The following is a 21742-nucleotide window of genomic DNA, read 5'->3' as shown; positions in this document are numbered from 1 at the left end:
TTAAAATACAGATAACTATATATGACCGAGCGAAGTGAGGTCTAAGATTCAAGTCGACGGTTTGGCATTTCTCTTAATGGTTAAATGTTTGAATGTTTATATGTTTTTATGTTGCGCATTTACTGCGAAAAGCGGTAATAGATTTTCATGAAATTTGACAGGTATGTTCTTTTTTAAATTGCGCGTCGACGTATATACAAGGTTTTTGGAAATTTTGCATTTCAAGGATAATATAAAAGGAAAAAGGAGCCTCCTTCATACTCCAATATTACCGTAAAAATCAGACTATAGAATTATTCATTATAAATCAGCTGTCTAGTGGACTATAATACTACCCGTTCAAAAACATCGATCATCTTGAAAATGTATCTTTCCATTAACGTTAGTAGACAGTTGACTATAATACTACCCGTTCAAAAACATCGAACATCTTGAAAATTGTATCTTTCCATCAACGTTGTAGACAGTTGTAGCCAGACCTGATAACAGCGCTCACACTCACATTCCGGGACGACACGTCACGATACGATATAGGACAGAAAGCTCTATGTTTATTTAGGATTTTTTCTAGACATTTTTAATTGATAAATTATTTATTAATTTTTGAGAAAACATAACAACAGGTCAATGTAACTCACTGAGCGCGAGGTCTACTGTTCACATAACTACTAGTATCTTTAGTGTGCTACAGCTGTAATGGTCAGTGGTCTGATTCTCATTCCATCTTCAATTTATTGCATCACTCCTCATCTCATTATGCATATACACGTCATATATTCAACCAAAATAATCTAAAATTATTTTAATTTGAGTATTTTTTTATGAGTGCAGATGACTGAAGTCTACTTCGAAGACGCAGGATTCTGTCCAACAAAAGTCTACTTGTTCTCCAATCTGCAAGCGAACCACTCGATCGAAGGACCAGCCATAATAATAGACAATCTGTGCACTATTCTCGTGGAACCAGACTGTACCGCTGTGATCACCAAGAGCGGAGACATCCAGATCGACATCGGATCTGGCAAAAGGAAGAAAATTGGAACAGAACTGGATTCGGTTCAACTCAGCATATTTTCGCACAGATTCATGAGCATTGCTGAACAAATGGGCAGGTTAATAATCATTCAATTAATATACCGTAAAAGTTTAGATAGTTTTACAAGGATTATAAAAAAAACTAATAGTCCAGTCAATATAGACATAAAAAAGGGGGTGTGCTTGCAATTTATATTGTAGTTCTGATTTTTCAATATATTATTTGGGTACATGAGAGAAGTCCAGAACCAATTTCTTCATGCAAAATTTCCTTGTGCTAGATACAGGGTGGCCCAAAAATCTCGTATTTTCGGCTCATTTTCCAGTTTTCAGCTATTTCTGTCAAATATCGTGATTTTTGATTTATGTCAATAATAAATAAATTCTATTGTACTTTTCCAAGATCAAGTTATGATTTTTATAATAAGGGGTTGCCGAGATACATAGCTTTGAATATAGAGATTGGCCATTTTTTGTGTATTGGAATATAGGCTTAAGTACACTCAACAATAAAATTTTCCATTTTTCGACCGAATTTGACTTATGGTGCATGATTTTGAACCGCCTTGACGAGCCGAGAAGAATGAGGTGTACTACGATGAAATCTGAGTATTTTGTTAAAAGTTATAAGGGTTTGAAATTTTGATCCTTGAGGTGTCCTTAAGCGCGCCTCTCCACTAGGAAATACTGAAATTAAGTGTACCTTACGTGTGATTCTCGTAGAAAATAATCTCATAAACTTATATCATTGTGCGAAATATCAATGTGAGGGCAATGTAGTTGGTGATGATGGTTGAAGCTGAAAATTAGGTGTTTTTCACAATACTAGGAGCATTGTTGTCAGGTGTACCTGGAAATCTATATGGGATAGAGCGCTCTACCTGATCTCAGATTGTAGAACACAAAAATACGCCCAGAAGGATTTTGAATTATACATCTAAATGGTAACAATAGGAAGGTATTGTTGATCAAAATCTAAAATTCATCAAAATTGATTTTTCTTCAAATTTCACTAATTTTTGAAAAATCATAACTCACTACTCATTGGAGATAGAGAGTTCCGAATGATCTCATTTTATCCAGAATTTTATAATCTAGAAAAAAAGGCAAGAGCAAATTTTTCTGTCCGATTATGATATTTGACAGAAATAGCTGAAAACTTGAAAATGAGCAGAAAATACGAGGTTTTTGGGCCACCCTGTATCTAGCACAAGGAAATTTTGCATGAAGAAATTGGTTCTGGACTTCTCTTATGTACCCAAATTATATATTAAAAAATCAGAACTACAATATAAATTGCATGCACCAATGTATATAGTGACAGGACTATAAGGGTTTATTAAAAAATAGATTTATCTTAGAGGTTTGTAAAAGCTACGTAACTAGCATAAGATTTCCGGCGTAAATCACAATTGAGAAAAATAGAAATGCAATCTAAAGGTCCAATTGCTAATCGACTACTGTACCATACGACTCAAGCCGCGTGAAGGCTGTATCAACGCCTGTAGTCTACTACTGTATATTATTTTAGTCAATATATTTCAACTTTAGCGGTTTATACATCGCGGTTACAGACTTTTATGAGTTTTAAATTCTCATATTTTGAATTGTAAAACTATAATATTTTAATAGCAATTTATATTATGAGAATTTATCTAGCTTGTTATAGTTCAACCTCATCAATTTGATATCATGTATGAATTCAGTGATGATTAATACAAAAATTGAAATAAAAAACCGGTCAATGAAATGATTGATGAATAGTATTTCTAATTAGGTATTATTATCGAGTTAAATCATTAGCATTCTTATTGATCATTGTTCGTTTTCACATTACTTCTCTCGTCTTTCGAATAAGACGATAAACCGTCAGTCCTGACTACCTAAAAAGTAGTCGGCATCTCTCACCATAATCATCCCTTTCACTCATTACCCACGTACAAGCCTAAGAGACTAGCCCCATCTAGCCTCTAGAGACTAGGCATCTAGAAATCAAAGAATTAAAAAGATCTATCAAACTATTCTTCTACAAAAATGCCTCTATTCAGTTGAGGAATTCTTAGTATAGCCTTAATACAATATTTGTTAAGTAGCACGCCTTCAATACTTACCTATGATTAAAAGTGTTTTATGACTTTAGACATATTGATTGGTCTAAATGTTTATTTGATGATTGTTTTAATATGTGAAAGTGTTTCTGACAATAAAAGTGATTTGATTGATTGATTGAGAGTTTATTTGGGCATCACCATCAGTATTATTATTATTAATTCTTTCCACTGAGATGTAATCTGTTTTATATCGATTTAGTTTAATCATTCAGGAATTTCCTGTGGTGAATATATTTTCCCATTCATTATAGCCTGTGACAAATATAATAAATTGAATATCTTTCTAGGATTCTGCAGAGAACCTCAATCTCCACTAATATCAAAGAGCGATTGGATTTTTCGTGTGCCTTATTTGGTCCTGACGGTGGTCTGGTGTCCAACGCCCCTCACATTCCCGTTCATCTGGGTGCTATGCAAGAAACAGTCCAATATCAGGTATGCACATTTTATTTTTAAAATGTATTCTCACACATATATTCTCAAGAATCAACCTGAAATAGCTGAATTTAACCAGCAAGAAACAGTCCAATAATATCAGTTATGCACATTCCACGTGCATATATTATCAAGAATCAACGTGAAATAACCTGCAAGAGACAGTCCAATATCAGTTATGCACATTCCACGTGCATATATTATCAAGACTCAGCGTGAAATAACCAGCAAGAAACAGTCCAATATCAGGTATGCACATTCCACGTGCATATATTATAAAGAATCAACGTGAAATAACCTGCAAGAAACAGTCCAATATCAGGTATGCACATTCCACGTGCATATATTATCAAGAATCAACGTGAAATAACCAGCAAGAAACAGTCCAATATCAGGTATGCACATTCCACGTGCATATTATCAAGACTCAGCGTGAAATAACCAGCAAGAAACAGTCCAATATCAGGTATGCACATTCCACGTGCATATATTATCAAGAATCAACGTGAAATAACCAGCAAGAAACAGTCCAATATCAGGTATGCACATTCCACGTGCATATATTATCAAGACTCAGCGTGAAATAACCAGCAAGAAACAGTCCAATATCAGGTAAGCACATTCCACGTGCATATATTATCAAGAATCAACGTGAAATAACCAGCAAGAAACAGTCCAATATCAGGTATGCACATTCCACGTGCTTATATTATCAAGAATCAACGTGAAATAACCAGCAAGAAACAGTCCAATATCAGGTATGCACATTCCACGTGCATATATTATCAAGAATCAACGTGAAATAACCAGCAAGAAACAGTCCAATATCAGGTATGCACATTCCACGTGCATATATTATCAAGACTCAGCGTGAAATAACCAGCAAGAAACAGTCAATATCAGGTATGCACATTCCACGTGCATATATTATCAAGAATCAACGTGAAATAACCAGCAGGAAACAGTCCAATATCAGGTATGCACATTCCACGTGCATATATTATCAAGAATCAACGTGAAATAACCAGCAAGAAACAGTCCAATATCAGGTATGCACATTCCACGTGCATATATTATCAAGAATCAACGTGAAATAACCAGCAAGAAACAGTCCAATATCAGGTATGCACATTCCACGTGCATATATTATCAAGAATCAACGTGAAATAACCAGCAAGAAACAGTCCAATATCAGGTATGCACATTCCACGTGCATATATTATCAAGAATCAACGTGAAATAACCAGCAAGAAACAGTCCAATATCAGGTATGCACATTCCACGTGCATATATTATCAAGACTCAGCATGAAATAACCAGCAAGAAACAGTCCAATATCAGGTATGCAGATTCCACGTGCATATATTATCAAGAATCAACGTGAAATAACCAGCAAGAAACAGTCCAATATCAGGTATGCACATTCCACGTGCATATATTATCAAGAATCAACGTGAAATAACCAGCAAGAAACAGTCCAATATCAGGTATGCACATTCCACGTGCATATATTATCAAGACTCAGCGTGAAATAACCAGCAAGAACCAGTCCAATATCAGGTATGCACATTCCACGTGCATATATTATCAAGAATCAACGTGAAATAACCAGCAAGAAACAGTTCAATTTCAGGTATGCACATTCCACGTGCATATATTATCAAGAATCAACGTGAAATAACCAGCAAGAAACAGTCCAATATCAGGTATGCACATTCCACGTGCATATATTATCAAGACTCAGCGTGAAATAACCAGCAAGAAACAGTCCAATATCATGTATGAATTCAGTGATGATTAATACAAAAATTGAAATAAAAAACCGGTCAATGAAATGATTGATGAATAGTATTTCTAATTAGGTATTATTATCGAGTTAAATCATTAGCATTCTTATTGATCATTGTTCGTTTTCACATTACTTCTCTCGTCTTTCGAATAAGACGATAAACCGTCAGTCCTGACTACCTAAAAAGTAGTCGGCATCTCTCACCATAATCATCCCTTTCACTCATTACCCACGTACAAGCCTAAGAGACTAGCCCCATCTAGCCTCTAGAGACTAGGCATCTAGAAATCAAAGAATTAAAAAGATCTATCAAACTATTCTTCTACAAAAATGCCTCTATTCAGTTGAGGAATTCTTAGTATAGCCTTAATACAATATTTGTTAAGTAGCACGCCTTCAATACTTACCTATGATTAAAAGTGTTTTATGACTTTAGACATATTGATTGGTCTAAATGTTTATTTGATGATTGTTTTAATATGTGAAAGTGTTTCTGACAATAAAAGTGATTTGATTGATTGATTGAGAGTTTATTTGGGCATCACCATCAGTATTATTATTATTAATTCTTTCCACTGAGATGTAATCTGTTTTATATCGATTTAGTTTAATCATTCAGGAATTTCCTGTGGTGAATATATTTTCCCATTCATTATAGCCTGTGACAAATATAATAAATTGAATATCTTTCTAGGATTCTGCAGAGAACCTCAATCTCCACTAATATCAAAGAGCGATTGGATTTTTCTTGTGCCTTATTTGGTCCTGACGGTGGTCTGGTGTCCAACGCTCCTCACATTCCCGTTCATCTGGGTGCTATGCAAGAAACAGTCCAATATCAGGTATGCACATTTCACTTGTAAAATGTATTCTCACACATATATTCTTAAGAATCAACCTGAAATACCTGAAAATAACCTGCAAGAAACAGTCCAATAATATCAGGTATGCACATTCCACGTGCATATATTATCAAGAATCAACGTGAAATAACCAGCAGGAAACAGTCCAATATCAGTATGCACATTCCACGTGCATATATTATCAAGAATCAACGTGAAATAACCAGCAAGAAACAGTCCATATCAGGTATGCACATTCCACGTGCATATATTATCAAGAATCACGTGAAATAACCAGCAAGAAACAGTCCAATATCAGGTATGCACATTCCACGTGCATATATTATCAAGAATCAACGTGAAATAACCACAAGAAACAGTCCAATATCAGGTATGCACATTCCACGTGCATATATTATCAAGACTCAGCGTGAAATAACCAGCAAGAAACAGTCCAATATCAGGTATGCAGATTCCACGTGCATATATTATCAAGAATCAACGTCAAATAACCAGCAAGAAACAGTCAATATCAGGTATGCACATTCCACGTGCATATATTATCAAGAATCAACGTGAAATAACCAGCAAGAAACAGTCCATATCAGGTATGCACATTCCACGTGCATATATTATCCAGACTCAGCGTGAAATAACCAGCAAGAAACAGTCCAATATCAGTATGCACATTCCACGTGCATATATTATCAAGACTCAGCGTGAAATAACCAGCAAGAAACAGTCCAATATCAGGTATGCACATTCCACGTGCATATTATCAAGAATCAACGTGAAATAACCAGCAGAAACAGTCCAATATCAGGTATGCACATTCCACGTGCATATATTATCAAGACTCAGCGTGAAATAACCAGCAGGAAACAGTCCATATCAGGTATGCACATTCCACGTGCATATATTATCAAGAATCAACGTGAAATAACCAGCAAGAAACAGTCCAATATCAGTATGCACATTCCACGTGCATATATTATCAAGAATCAACGTGAAATAACCAGCAAGAAACAGTCCAATATCAGTATGCACATTCCACGTGCATATATTATCAAGACTCAGCGTGAAATAACCTGCAAGAAACAGTCCAATATCAGGTATGCACATTCCACTTGTTTATACTCATGATTCAACCTGAAATTCTACTAATATCATAAGATTTTCCCTGCGCCTTTTTCTAAGCGCCTCATCTTAGAACAATAATTATAAAAATACAGGATATAATAATTTCTCATGCTTCAAATTTTGATTTGATTCCAGATGACTGTCCTTGGAAACACGATTGAAGAAGGCGATGTTATTCTTTCAAATCATCCGAAGGCTGGAGGGTCGCATTTGCCCGATTTGACTGTCATCACTCCAGTGTTTTACAAGTAATACTCGTCTCCTATAATCTAGATATGCTAACGATCTAAGAAGTTATTGTAAATTAGATTCATCATTTGAATAGTTGGTTGTTGTCAATCTTTTTTTTTAGATATTTGTTTCACAATAGTTCATTGGATTTGGATCAAATCATTTTTGAAGTCAATTTTTGGTTGTCATGTTGATTTCATTTCCAATTAGTTTTCTTTATTTCTTAGTTTGGACTTTTCCATCATATTTCCTGTGTGGTGGTATTGATTCTATGTGAGGTAAATGATAATATCATTTATAATATAATAAAAGAAAGAATTGGCTTATATACGTACAGGATAGGAAATTCAGGAATGGCGCATCATCACGTCTGAACTACTGGACTGATTAACTTGAAACTTTGCATATTGATTTTTCAAGTTCTCAGTTTGTCAAGTTCTTAATTAGACCCTAGCGAAGCACAGGTTACCTGCTAGTTTGGAATAAAGTATAATTTAATAGGACTACTTGTTTAATTATTATAGACATAATAATAATTCATTTGGCACTTGAAAATGACATGAATGCTCGTTAATAAACACAAACTAGTATAAAGAGTATACTACCTAATAATTATTTCTATAATAATTAGATATTGGTTAGCTGTGTGAGAACTTATACCTTCATTATCGGACTTGTGAATTTTCATGGAACAATCTTCAAAAGATTATTTTTAGCAACTATCTCTGAGAAAAAATCGGTAGCAATTTTGAAAACTAATACATTCTTATAAAACTGTTTGAATAAACAATTCAATACCCATCTATTGCTTACCTTCAATTGAAACTCGCAATTAAACATGCTAGTATTCTTGAACACAACTTATTCCACTCTACGAATTGATAAATACACAGTTTTTTTCTCACTCTTTAAAGAGGGCAAAAAATTGACTGTAAATTTATTTTTGATTTGATTCCAGATGACTGTCCTTGGAAACACGATTGAAGAAGGCGATGTTATTCTTTCAAATCATCCGAAGGCTGGAGGGTCACATTTGCCCGATTTGACTGTCATCACTCCAGTGTTTTACAAGTAATACTCATCTCCTATAATCTAGATATGCTAACGATCTAAGAAGTTATTGTAAACTAGATTCATCATTTGAATAGTTGGCTGTTGTCAATCTTTTTTTTAGATATTTGTTTCACAATAGTTCATTTGGATCAAATCATTTTTGAAGTCAATTTTTGGTTGTCATGTTGATTTCATTTCCAATTAGTTTTCTTTATTTCTTAGTTTGGACTTTTCCATCATATTTCCTGTGTGGTGGTATTGATTCTATGTGAGGTAAATGATAATATTATTTATAATATAATGAAGGAAAGAATTGGCTTATACACGTACAGGATTGGAAATTCAGGAATGACGCATCATCACGTCTGAACTACTGGACTGATTAACTTGAAACTTTGCATATTGATTCTTAATTCACCGATGATGGTTTTAGGCCTATTTTTTAATTTTTCAAGTTCTCAGTTTGTCATTCTTAATTAGACCCTAGCGAAGCACAGGTTACCTACTAGTTTGGAATAAAGTATAATTTAATAGGACTACTTGTTTAATTATTATAGACATAATAATAATTCATTTGGCACGTGCATATATTATCAAGACTCAGCGTGAAATAACCAGCAAGAAACAGTCCAATATCAGGTATGCACATTCCACGTGCATATATTATCAAGACTCAGCGTGAAATAACCTGCAAGAAACAGTCCAATATCAGGTATGCACATTCCACGTGCATATATTATCAAGACTCAGCGTGAAATAACCAGCAGGAAACAGTCCAATATCAGGTATGCACATTCCACGTGCATATATTATCAAGACTCAGCGTGAAATAAACAGCAGGAAACAGTCCAATATCAGGTATGCACATTCCACGTGCATATATTATCAAGACTCAGCGTGAAATAACCTGCAAGAAACAGTCCAATATCAGGTATGCACATTCCACGTGCATATATTATCAAGACTCAGCGTGAAATAACCAGCAGGAAACAGTCCAATATCAGGTATGCACATTCCACGTGCATATATTATCAAGAATCAACGTGAAATAACCTGCAAGAAACAGTCCAATATCAGGTATGCACATTCCACGTGCATATATTATCAAGACTCAGCGTGAAATAACCAGCAGGAAACAGTCCAATATCAGGTATGCACATTCCACGTGCATATATTATCAAGAATCAACGTGAAATAACCAGCAAGAAACAGTCCAATATCAGGTATGCACATTCCACGTGCATATATTATCAAGAATCAACGTGAAATAACCAGCAAGAAACAGTCCAATATCAGGTATGCACATTCCACGTGCATATATTATCAAGACTCAGCGTGAAATAACCTGCAAGAAACAGTCCAATATCAGGTATGCACATTCCACTTGTTTATACTCATGATTCAACCTGAAATTCTACTAATATCATAAGATTTTCCCTGCGCCTTTTTCAAAGCGCCTCATCTTAGAACAATAATTATTATAAAAATACTATTCATTCTATTCAACAGGATATTTTCTCATGCTTCAAATTAATTTTGATTTGATTCCAGATGACTGTCCTTGGAAACACGATTGAAGAAGGCGATGTTATTCTTTCAAATCATCCGAAGGCTGGAGGGTCACATTTGCCCGATTTGACTGTCATCACTCCAGTGTTTTACAAGTAATACTCATCTCCTATAATCTAGATATGCTAACGATCTAAGAAGTTATTGTAAACTAGATTCATCATTTGAATAGTTGGCTGTTGTCAATCTTTTTTTTTAGATAATTATTTGTTTCACAATAGTTCATTGGATTTGGATCAAATCATTTTTGAAGTCAATTTTGATTTGGATCAAATCATTTTTGAAGTCAATTTTTGGTTGTCATGTTGATTTCATTTCCAATTAGTTTTCTTTATTTCTTAGTTTGGACTTTTCCATCATATTTCCTGTGTGGTGGTATTGATTCTATGTGAGGTAAATGATAATATTATTTATAATATAATGAAGGAAAGAATTGGCTTATATACGTACAGGATAGGAAATTCAGGAATGGCGCATCATCACGTCTGAACTACTGGACTGATTAACTTGAAACTTTGCATATTGATTCTTAATTCACCGATGATGGTTTTAGGCCTATTTTTAATTTTTCAAGTTCTCAGTTTGTCAAGTTCTTAATTAGACCCTAGCGAAGCACAGGTTACCTACTAGTTTGGAATAAAGTATAATTTAATAGGACTACTTGTTTAATTATTATAGACATAATAATAATTCATTTGGCACTTGAAAATGACATGAATGCTCGTTAATAAACACAAACTAGTATAAAGAGTATACTACCTAATAATTATTTCTATAATAATTAGATATTGGTTAGCTGTGTGAGAACTTATACCTTCATTATCGGACTTGTGAATTTTCATGGAACAATCTTCAAAAGATTATTTTTTAGCAACTATCTCTGAGAAAAAATCGGTAGCAATTTTGAAAACTAATACATTCTTATAAAACTGTTTGAATAAACAATTCAATACCCATCTATTGCTTACCTTCAATTGAAACTCGCAATTAAACATGCTAGTATTCTTGAACACAACTTATTCCACTCTACGAATTGATAAATACACAGTTTTTTCTCACTCTTTAAAGAGGGCAAAAAATTGACTGTAAATTTATTTTTGATTTGCAGATCAGAGAAGAGACCAGTATTCTTCGTTGCTAGCCGAGGTCATCATGCAGATATCGGTGGAATTACTCCCGGCTCAATGCCACCTCACTCCAAATCGCTCCACGAGGAGGGCGCTGCTTTCAAGAGTTTCTTCCTTGTCAAGAAAGGTGTTTTCCAAGAGGAGAAATTGACGGAAGCTTTCATGGCACCTGGAAAAATTCCCGGCTCTTCAGGCTCTCGGAATTTGAGAGATAATATTGCGGACCTCAAAGCACAAATTGCAGCTAATCAAAAGGTATTATAACATGTTGGGAAAGAATAGCTCAAGCTATCTCAAGTTGATAGGGTTTATTACTTTCAAATCACTCCTATAACATTGGCTGAGAAATAGTTACCAAATTTTATTATATAATTAGATAGAGAGACCAAATTATATAATGTTATTGTGAAAAACTACCTTTCTTAACCAGTATCCTTGGAGTAGTCTTCACTTTGAAAAACACAAAATTCGTATATAGTAGTATCAATGAATATTACAAAAATTGATTATAGATATCTTTATTGATCCATGAGCATATAGATGCATAAGATCTCATCAGAAGATAAGAGCACTTAGTGCCGGTTTCACAGAAGCCGGTTAAATTTTAACCCCACGAGAACCAATCAGAGAAGCCGTCTTATCAAAAAGGCTTTCTCTGATTGGTTTTCGTGAAATTAATCACGGTTAAAATTTAACCGGCTTTTGTGCAACCGGGCCTTACACACATAATTGAGTCCAAGTCAACAAGTTAGTGAATGATATGGTCAAGTCAAAGTTAATGAGTTGTTATGCCTACATGGTTTTCTCGGCGGTTATAGAGTAGAGTATGGTAGATCGGTAGTATTTTGGTATATTTATTATATTATATTTCGACCTATTTCCGGCGTTTATAAACAATATTGAACCACATAAGTAAACTACAACAATTATGAAATTAGCGATTCCAGTTCACAAGAAAAAGGGTCCGACCAAAGTATTCAGTATCACATTTAATTATACTTATATTATTATTCTTTAATCTACATCAATTACACATTTTGAACCAATTTTCAGGGAATAAATTTGGTGCGTGAACTGATTGACTACTACGGACTAGATGTTGTTCAAGCTTACATGTGCCATATTCAATCCAATGCTGAGCTTGCAGTGCGCGACATGCTGAGAGATATTGGCAGAAGAACTTTTGAAAAAACTGGAAAAAGTGTGCTTCATGCGTCTGATTTCTTGGATGATGGATCCAAAATAAATCTCACCGTTCATATAAACACGGAAGAAGGATCTGCTGTTTGTGATTTCACGTAAGTACAATTCTAGTAGGATCTTTTATCGATTCTCACGTGTTCCATTAATAATATATCAAGAAATACCCTACACATTCTTCAAGCCAAAATTATAGTTTCTGTTTTTAAGATCTTCAATTTCTAAAATCATTTCAAACGAGAAGGTTTGATTAGTTAACAAAAGCTAACTCTTATGAAATGAAACTCTTTCAAAACAAACGTTTCATGATTATACTGGATAGTAATATCCCTTTGAATATTGAATTCTTCAAGACATTAATTCCATTAATTATTTTTTTTATGTAATTGCAACTCTTTCAAAACAAACTCTAATACTACCGTACTCTAATGAATATACTGCAATTTTATATTGTTCTGAATATTAAGCTTTTCAAATCAAATCAAAATCCATTTATTGCCAAAGACAAATTACAATTTGTATAGGCCACGTCATGAGAAAATTACATAAATCATCTATATATATAAAAGCGAAATGGCACTCACTCACTGACTGACTCACTCACTCACTCACTCACTCACTCGCATAACTAAAAATCTACCGGACCAAAAACGTTCAAATTTGGTAGGTATGTTCAGTTGACCCTTTAGAGGCGCACTAAGAAATCTTTTGGCAATATTTTAACTCTAAGGGTTGTTTTTAAGGGTTTAAAGTTCGTCTTTTAGCATGTATATTCTTCTTCTCCCAATCTCTTAATTATAATTGAAATTTCCATATCATATGTTACTATAGAACTATAATCTAGATAGAGTACCTCTTCGAAACAGTTGTTAACTGGCAACTAAATTAATAATTTTGTCAGGTTGGCATTAAGTTGAGTTGACTTTGTTAGGTTGGCACCAAGTTGAAGATTTAAATGCATTTATCGAGGAAAAATTGATTGGGCACTGCTACTTCAATCCTGGGAATATTATATTACTAGCCGTCAGGCTCGCTTCGCTCGCCGTATCCGTTTAGCCAGACGTTTAGTCTGGACCCCCGACTGGATTGTCCTAACATGATAAAAATGCAGGCGAGCGAAGCGAGCCTGCTAATCTCATTCTTGGACAATCCAGTCGGGGGTCCAGACTAAACGTCTGGCTAGACGGATATGGCGAGCGAAGCGAGCCTGACGGCTAGTTACATATATAATCATACAACATAGAAACAACAAGAAATCGTCACGTCTTAAAAATTCTCCATATTGAAGGCAAAATATTCATCATTGTTATAAAAACAGTTTCTTATTAGAAAATACTTAATTTTAAGTTTATATTCACTTTATTATCAAGTATTTAACTTTTCTTAAAGCCAATTCTTGTTTTCCTTGATATTTTGATTGTTGATTATTAATGATAGTTTTATAGGTTACCGTAGTGTGAATTTCATTTTATAGGGGCACAGGATTTGAACTTTGGGGGAATTGCAATGCACCCAGAGCCATCACACTGTCAGCTCTCATCTATTGCCTCAGATGTATGGTGGGCCATGACGTACCTCTCAATCAGGTAAATATTATTAGCTGTACAATTTTTCAAAAATTAAAGTATTTGGTCATATCATGAGGCTTTTCAATCATAGAATTACAAGAAAGATAGTAAAATATGTTGCTTTGCTTGTCAATGGAGGAGGATGGAATGAAAACGTTAAAAAAATCTAGGCTGGTTACAGAGCTCGACCGACCGTCAGTGCGTACGTCAGTCTTTTCCATGTATCTGTACAGAGCACGCATGCGCACGGTCAGTACCATGCGTTTTACAATGCATACGAAGACCATCGGTCGAGCTCGTGCGCATCCGTTCCATCGGTCGACTGAAGCAAATAGAAGCTCTCAGACCTGTACTGATCAGTAGCCCGATCGCACCATAACCACTATGCTGACACCTCTGCCCGACAATGAGCTGTTATTGAATTGAATAACATGATGAATGAATTCAATTGATAAATATATCATATTTGATATCAGAATGTAATCAATTGATAAATATATTATATTTGAAATCAGAATTTTTAAATCTCTTTTTGCTATTAGAAAAAACGACTAGCAGTCAGATTTTTTCCTATAAATGAATTAATCAATCACTGTGACAACGAGATCTTTCGGCAGGTCCGCCATCTTCTTGGTTGTAACAACCAAAAAGCTTGTCACAACCAAGAAGCTTGGACAACCAAGAATATGGCGGACCTGCTGAAAGATCTCGTTGTCACAGTGATTGATTAATTCATTTATTGGAAAAAATCTTACCGCTAGTCGTTTTTTCTAATAGCAAAAAAGTGATTTAATAATAAGCAGTTCGTGATGGAAACAACATTTCAGAATTTTTCTATACATTTCTTCATCTATTTCTAACTTTCTTATTATAAAAATAATATATTATCATTATCTTAGGTACATTAATTTGGTCTGTAGCTTAAAGTGACTCCAAGTCTTTCCAATGTTGATACAGGGTCTCGAAATAGATTTTGAAGGTTCAAGTTGTCTTGCGATTTTGCAGATAACTCATTAAAACTTTTGATGGATATTTTGAAGAAGTTAAAAAATATTCATTCATCTTCATTCTCAAGCAAATATGTATGGCACTGAATTCCCCTTGAAATGTTCTTTGGGCGACCATCGGGTAAACTTGATATCTACGTCTTTTGCTTCTTCCTTTTATGAATATAATAAGCTGCATAATACTATCATAGCTTAAGTAGTATTAACAAGTCAAGGTTGTATTAAAATTCGAAATCTGCAATTAAACAATTTGTAAACACGTCCATTTTGTGAGTCAGATCAGTTCGTTCGTCAGGAGAGCTCTAAAACTGGAAAAAAACTGATGTATGGATGCGTATGGTCAGGATGATACATACTCACTGATGGTCGGTCGAGCTCTGTAACCCGCCCTAGTTTTGGCAAAAATTACCGATCATCACCAATCGAAATAGTTTTAGGACAAAAGGGAATTTATTCCAGAGGTAAAAGCTCCAAGAGTTGGAACAAGTTGGAGTGAAGAAAGAAAAGCTGCATTTTCTCAAAAAAATTAAAAGCTGGTGGGCAAACAGGAAAAACATCAAGTCTAATAAAATTAAAGATCATGAATCACACTCGACAGCTAATAATTATAGTAACCTGAAATTCTAATAAAACTTTTAAGACTCTGACTCCTGACCCTGTCTGACTGTAAAGGTAAACTAAATGACTGTTTTTCAGGGTTGTCTGACACCAGTAAAGGTAGTAATCCCTCCGGGCTCGCTTCTGGACCCCTCGGACGACGCCGGTGTGGTGGGGGGAAACGTGCAGACTTCTCAGCGAATCGTCGACGTCGTTTTCAGGGCGTTCAACGCGTGCGCCGCGTCGCAGGGCTGCATGAACAACATCACCTTCGGCCAAGAACAAGATGGCTGGGGATACTACGAAACTGTTGCTGGGGGAGCTGGAGCTGTCAGTTGATTTTACTTCTTATTTTTTCAAAAAACAACAATTTCAAAAGAGATCAAACATTTTACCTACACACAAATTTGCACAGTAGAATTTCAATCATCCGAATTGTTTGGGACCGGATCTCATTCTGTTAATTGAAGTTTTCAAAACAGAAAACGGGAAATTTAGAAAGCCTCTACTTCATTTGTTCATATAGAAAAGTTAGAATAAGCTAAAGATAGTTCATGCTATCATAGTAGTATTTACTTATAACCGGTTAAATACTCTACTGCTATTGTACTTTGCTTGAAGAGTGTTAATGTTTTTTGAATTATCTCGAATTCGCGGAAATTTTGCCTACTTTCTAAAAGTAATACGTAAGTTTATAATCGGCGATTCGGATATTTAGAGCCGGTTTCCGAGCTCGGGATCTATAAGTTCTGGACTTACAGAGTCCAGGACTGAAATAAGCTCTCGGGTTTAAATCAGCTTTCTGAGGCACGGGTTTATGTTCTAAACTCCTGGGTCTATTGAGTTCTCGACTTATTTGAGTCCAGGACTTTAAGGCAGTAAACATGAGGGAAGTTCTCAATATTTTGCTGTTGTATTGTTGGTATTAGGCCTATAGCAAAACAGCTGATTGCAGCGGGATAATTCAAATGCTCTCCAAACTGTTTTGTGACAATCATTTTGTGAAAATACGTTTCGATTTCTTTGTATTGTGTAGATCTATAAATTCAAAGCAAACCTAACCTTTTGAAATATGAATAAAAAATAAGCATTTCATTTTACGTTATGCTATTATTTATCATTGATCCTTGCCATTGATTTTGGAATAAAAATTTTAGTATGTTTTGAAAAAAAAACTGGAATAATAATTTATTATTGTCATATTATTATGTTGAATATGCCATTGATTAATAATATTCATTCACATTGGGAGATGTGATGATGGCCATTCCAAGGCAATCCTTGTAGTATTTTCCTTGAACATTTCTAGGTTATGTCATACAGTCGTAAAATAAGGTTAGTTTTTAAGCATAATATTATGAAGAACTTTATACCAAAATAAACTTGCAAACTATAAATTATGAATTTAGATGGACTAATTCAAATAATTTAAGTATTCCATGACATTTATTTGTCCATTCATCTACTCCAAAACAATAACTGAATTTATTGTGTTTGCTCAGTTAAGTCTAGAACTTAAATTTAAACCCTACCCCAGTCGAGGGTTTAATATCACGATGTTTTAAGTTCTGGACTTAACGATTTTTGATAAATCCTTGACTCGGAAAGAGGCGAGAATCTAATTCAAGTCCTGAACTTATAAGTCCTTCACTCAGAAAGCGAAATTATAAACTCCAGGGTCTATTTGAGTCCTCGACTACGTTAACGCTCTGACTCGGAAAGCCAATTTTCTGACTCCAGAGTTTAAAGCCGGTTAAAGTCTAGAACTTAGCTAAATCCCGAGCTCGGAAACCGGCCCTTAGAGTTCTATTGTATTTTGATTCATATTTGAAATAAGAGGAATTGTTATCCAGAGCAAGTTCAGTGAGACTTTATGAATATGACTAATTAAAAATACGAAATACACCAACAAATAAGAATATTTCAAATTTTGAAATATTCTCAATTAATATAATATTTATCATCATTCCACTTTACACTCTCCAAATTCCACTATATATATATATATATATATATATATATATATATATATATATAGATATATATATATATATATATATATATATATATATTTAATATATATATTTAATATATATATATTTGAAGAAATTTACATTCACAATTCACCTATAAGATATAACAAGAGCAATAAACAAAGCATAGTAAAATCCCGATTAACTTATAATATTAATTCATAAATTTAATGGATTTGCATAAAGTTTTGAGTCTGAGTTAACGAATGCCTAATCCTTGAATGCAAGAAATAGATAATGCTGTTTGTAAGGACGATTCAATCGAGAAAAAGAGAGATTCAATCGAGGAAGCTGTGCGTCTAATAAATTATTCCTGTTTGCTGAATTCCGAAAAAGTTTTTTTACTTCCCTAGTGACATTACATGTTTTTATAGATATGTTTATCTGGAACGCTATTATTTGTTGGCCTGGAATTTGTGATGATTAGAATCTTGAGTAGAAAATTAATGTTTCACAGCATTTAGAAATAAATAACATTTTTTCCACTAGTTGAAACAATTATTATCATTTTATCCAATCACACGTTGAATATTAACTAGTTTTGTTTATATTTACAACTCTATTCCTGAGAAAGTAAACAGTAATTATTTGTGTCTTAAATTCCAGGGCCCCACATGGAGTGGAAGAAGTGGTATACATACACATATGACAAATACTCGAATCACTGATCCTGAAGTGTTGGAAAGAAGATATCCTGTCATTTTGAAAAGATTTAGTCTGAGAAATGGTTCAGGTGGTAGAGGATATTTCAATGGGGGCGACGGAATCATCAGAGAACTGCTATTTAGAGCCAACATAACTTTGTCTGTTCTCACTGAAAGGAGGGTCTTTGCACCTTATGGTTTGAAAGGTGAGATAATTCTTCAATTTAAATTTGTAAAAATGTTTTAATAAAAGGGTACTACAAGTTTTATATTGTTTTTATTAATTTGAATGAAGTAGCCCATATAAGTGAAGTGATTTTATTCCTTCAATTTAATCTTAAAGGTTTTTAAGCGAAAATATATGTAACATTTTAAATAGGGGCTTGGTTTAAGAAATTGCAATGGGGGTTTTCAGTGTTTAAAATTTTTTAGTTTATTTATGAATCATTCTTTTTCAATACATATTCTATACAATAATTATTCTATCAAATCAATAAAACAGGAATCATGGAATTCCCCAATTTTTATGAAAAATCTCAATTCATCGTTATCAATAGTTGTTGAAATAATTTACTCAAATAATACTTCTCAATATAAGTCTGAAAAGGTCTTCGGGGAGTCCGATCTCACAATGCATCAAACCTGCAATCTTTACTAGAAAATCAATCTGTTTTATGGTTCTGAATTATCAGAGTTCAAAAGAAGTTTATACATTTTAAGATATCAGACTGATAAAATAAAAGGCTTGATATTTTACACTTCAATCAAGCAAAATAATTCCAAAACAATTCTAATATTGTGCATATTCATTTAATATGAATGTTTCATGTTATTTAGATTTTTCATCACTATAATACGAGTATATTATAATATGCTTCTCTATTTTCTGTATAGGACTACTTTTAATATAAATAGAAATAAAAATCTCAGTACCCTTTGTCAAGACTTGAAAATGGCATGAATGTTGAAACATGTTGTGATAAAATAATTCAAAAAAGGGTACTTCGATTTTTATTTTTATTTAATATGCTTCTCATACAGTACTGTACGATTCATTGACATTTATCCAATTCAAATTGCAATTTTCATATCCATGTTGACTAACTTAATAGTCTTATCATTCCCAAACAATCGATTAATTTTCATCTCATTTTCCATGTTGGCTAACTTAATAGTCTTATCATTCCCAAACAATCGATTAATTTTCATTTCATTTTCAATTTTGGCTAACTTAACAGTCTTATTATTCCCTAACAATCGATTAATTTTCATCTCATTTTCAATGTTCTTCTTCTTCTTCTTCTTCTTCTTCACGTGCCTGCTCCGTTTCGGATGTTGGCGATCATAATGGCTATCCTGATCTTGTTGACGGCACTACGGAACAGCTCTGCAGATGACTGGTGAAACCATAGCCTCAGATTTGCCAGCCATGAAATTCTCCTTCTGCCAGGTCCCCTTTTTCCGTTGATTTTTCCTTGAAGGATCTCTTGCAGAAGTCTGTATCTTGAGCTATTCCTCATAATGTGGCCGAGGTATTGGAGTCTTCTACTTTTAATGGTATTCAGGAGCTACGGTTCTTTATTCATTCTCCTGAGAACCTCTTGATTAGTAACTTTTTGCGTCCAGGATATTTTCAGCATTCTTCTGTACAGCCAGAGTTCAAAAGCTTCAATCTTTACCATTGTTTCTTTTGTGAGGGTCCATGCTTCTACCCCATACAACAGAACGGAGAACACATAGCAACGCAATAGTCTCAATTTAGTTAATAGAGTAAGGTCGTGACTCTTGTACACCTTACTAAATTTATTGAAGACAACTCTTGCTTTTTCTATGCGGCATCTTATCTCTTGAGTGTTATTCCATTTCTCATTGATGATGGTACCCAGGTAGTTATAGTGTGAGACTCTTTCTATTGCATCTCGATTAACAAACAATATTGTACTCCACCTACATTCTCCTTACTTATTACCATGAGCTTTGTCTTATTAGTGTTGATTTCTAAACCATATTGCGAACTCTTTTCCACCACTCTGTCCATCAACTGTTTCAATGTTGGCTAACTTAATAGTCTTATCATTCCCAAACAATCGATTAATTTTCATCTCATTTTCCATGTTGGCTAACTTAATAGTCTTATAATTCCTAAACAATCAATAAATTTTCGTCTTTGTTTTCAGTATAGAATAAAATTGTTGTTTTGATATAAATCTTATCATTCGGAAAAATGTCATGCTATTATCCACAAAACATTGTGATATTTGTTGTATTGAATATAATTTTTCCTTGATTATGCAAACTTTTTATTCATCTTGAAGTGAAATAGTGCATCGCTTTTATTGTAGGGGGTTCGCCTGGTGCAAAAGGTCTGAATCTCCTTTTCAAAGCCGACGGTCGAATTGTGAATTTGGGATCTAAAACAGCCGTTGATGTTGGACCAGGGGTAAGAACGTATTCCTTTTTCAATTTCACTATGCAATTATTAGCACATTAATTCATCTTATTGGTATTTAGCATTTTAACGTTTTAAGTAGGCCTACTCAGTTACCTACCTAGCAATTGATAGGTTTTTTGCTGGATGATGCTCACATTGTGTATTGGTAATGAAATTATTGAATCGACTTGTATATTTCAGCAGTAAATCCAAGATTAGCCTACATAGAATACTAGCGGGTGACCCGTGCTCCGCAAGGGTCTATTTTAAAACTTGACAAAATGAAAATCTAACCGAGTGGAATCTTGAAGAGTTTGAAGTAGGCCTAGAACCATCCTCGGTTACTTAAGAATCTATATGCAAAATTTCAAGTTGATTTCAGTCCAGTAGTTTATACGTGATGATGCGTCAAACTTAATTCTCCTATCCCGTACATGTATAAGCCAGTTATTTTCTTTATTACAGTATAGATAAGTTCTTCAACTTCGTACTAACATAATAAAGTGACAGAACTCAAATCTTGTTTAGCTTCCTCAACTTAATGCCAACCTGAAAAAATTGGACTGGTTATTAATTTAGTTACCAATTTTAACCATTTTGTTTCGAAGAGATAGTCTTTCTAGATTATAGTTCTATATTAACATATGGTTTGTTCAATTATAATGTTCCATGAATGAAATTTGACCATTAATTCTGAAAAATCTAGAAAGAAAATTGAAATTTGGGCTTCGAGTGCACGAGATTGATATTTTTAGAATCTATGTGCAAAATTTGGAGATCTAAATCATTCCCGTTTTTCCTGTATGCAATCCACAAGTTGACATGTTTTGATGCGAACAAACACAACCCTACTCTCTCTTATTAGATAGATAACTGCCGCGGCAATCCTTAGATATTTAAGCTATGCTACTTTCAAATAATAAAGCATAT

At 34.0% G+C, this 21742-nt stretch overlaps 1 protein-coding gene across 1 annotated transcript in view; it reads left to right on the top strand.

The window, feature by feature from the left end:
• The window catches only part of LOC111051878 (5-oxoprolinase), a 48517-nt gene that overhangs the window by 26224 nt on the left and 551 nt on the right, over positions 1-21742 (top strand). Inside the window, 9 exon segments of the mRNA XM_039433045.1 lie at positions 832-1112; positions 3434-3581; positions 7488-7600; positions 11314-11587; positions 12386-12630; positions 14007-14118; positions 15804-16034; positions 18344-18587; positions 20724-20821. Of these exon segments, the coding sequence (XP_039288979.1) occupies positions 832-1112; positions 3434-3581; positions 7488-7600; positions 11314-11587; positions 12386-12630; positions 14007-14118; positions 15804-16034; positions 18344-18587; positions 20724-20821 (1746 nt within the window).

Source organism: Nilaparvata lugens, chromosome 7, assembly GCF_014356525.2.
Source record: "Nilaparvata lugens isolate BPH chromosome 7, ASM1435652v1, whole genome shotgun sequence".
Classification (NCBI taxonomy): domain Eukaryota; kingdom Metazoa; phylum Arthropoda; class Insecta; order Hemiptera; family Delphacidae; genus Nilaparvata; species Nilaparvata lugens.
Note: the sequence above shows the minus strand (reverse complement) of the source record. Positions and strands in the feature narration are given on the sequence as shown.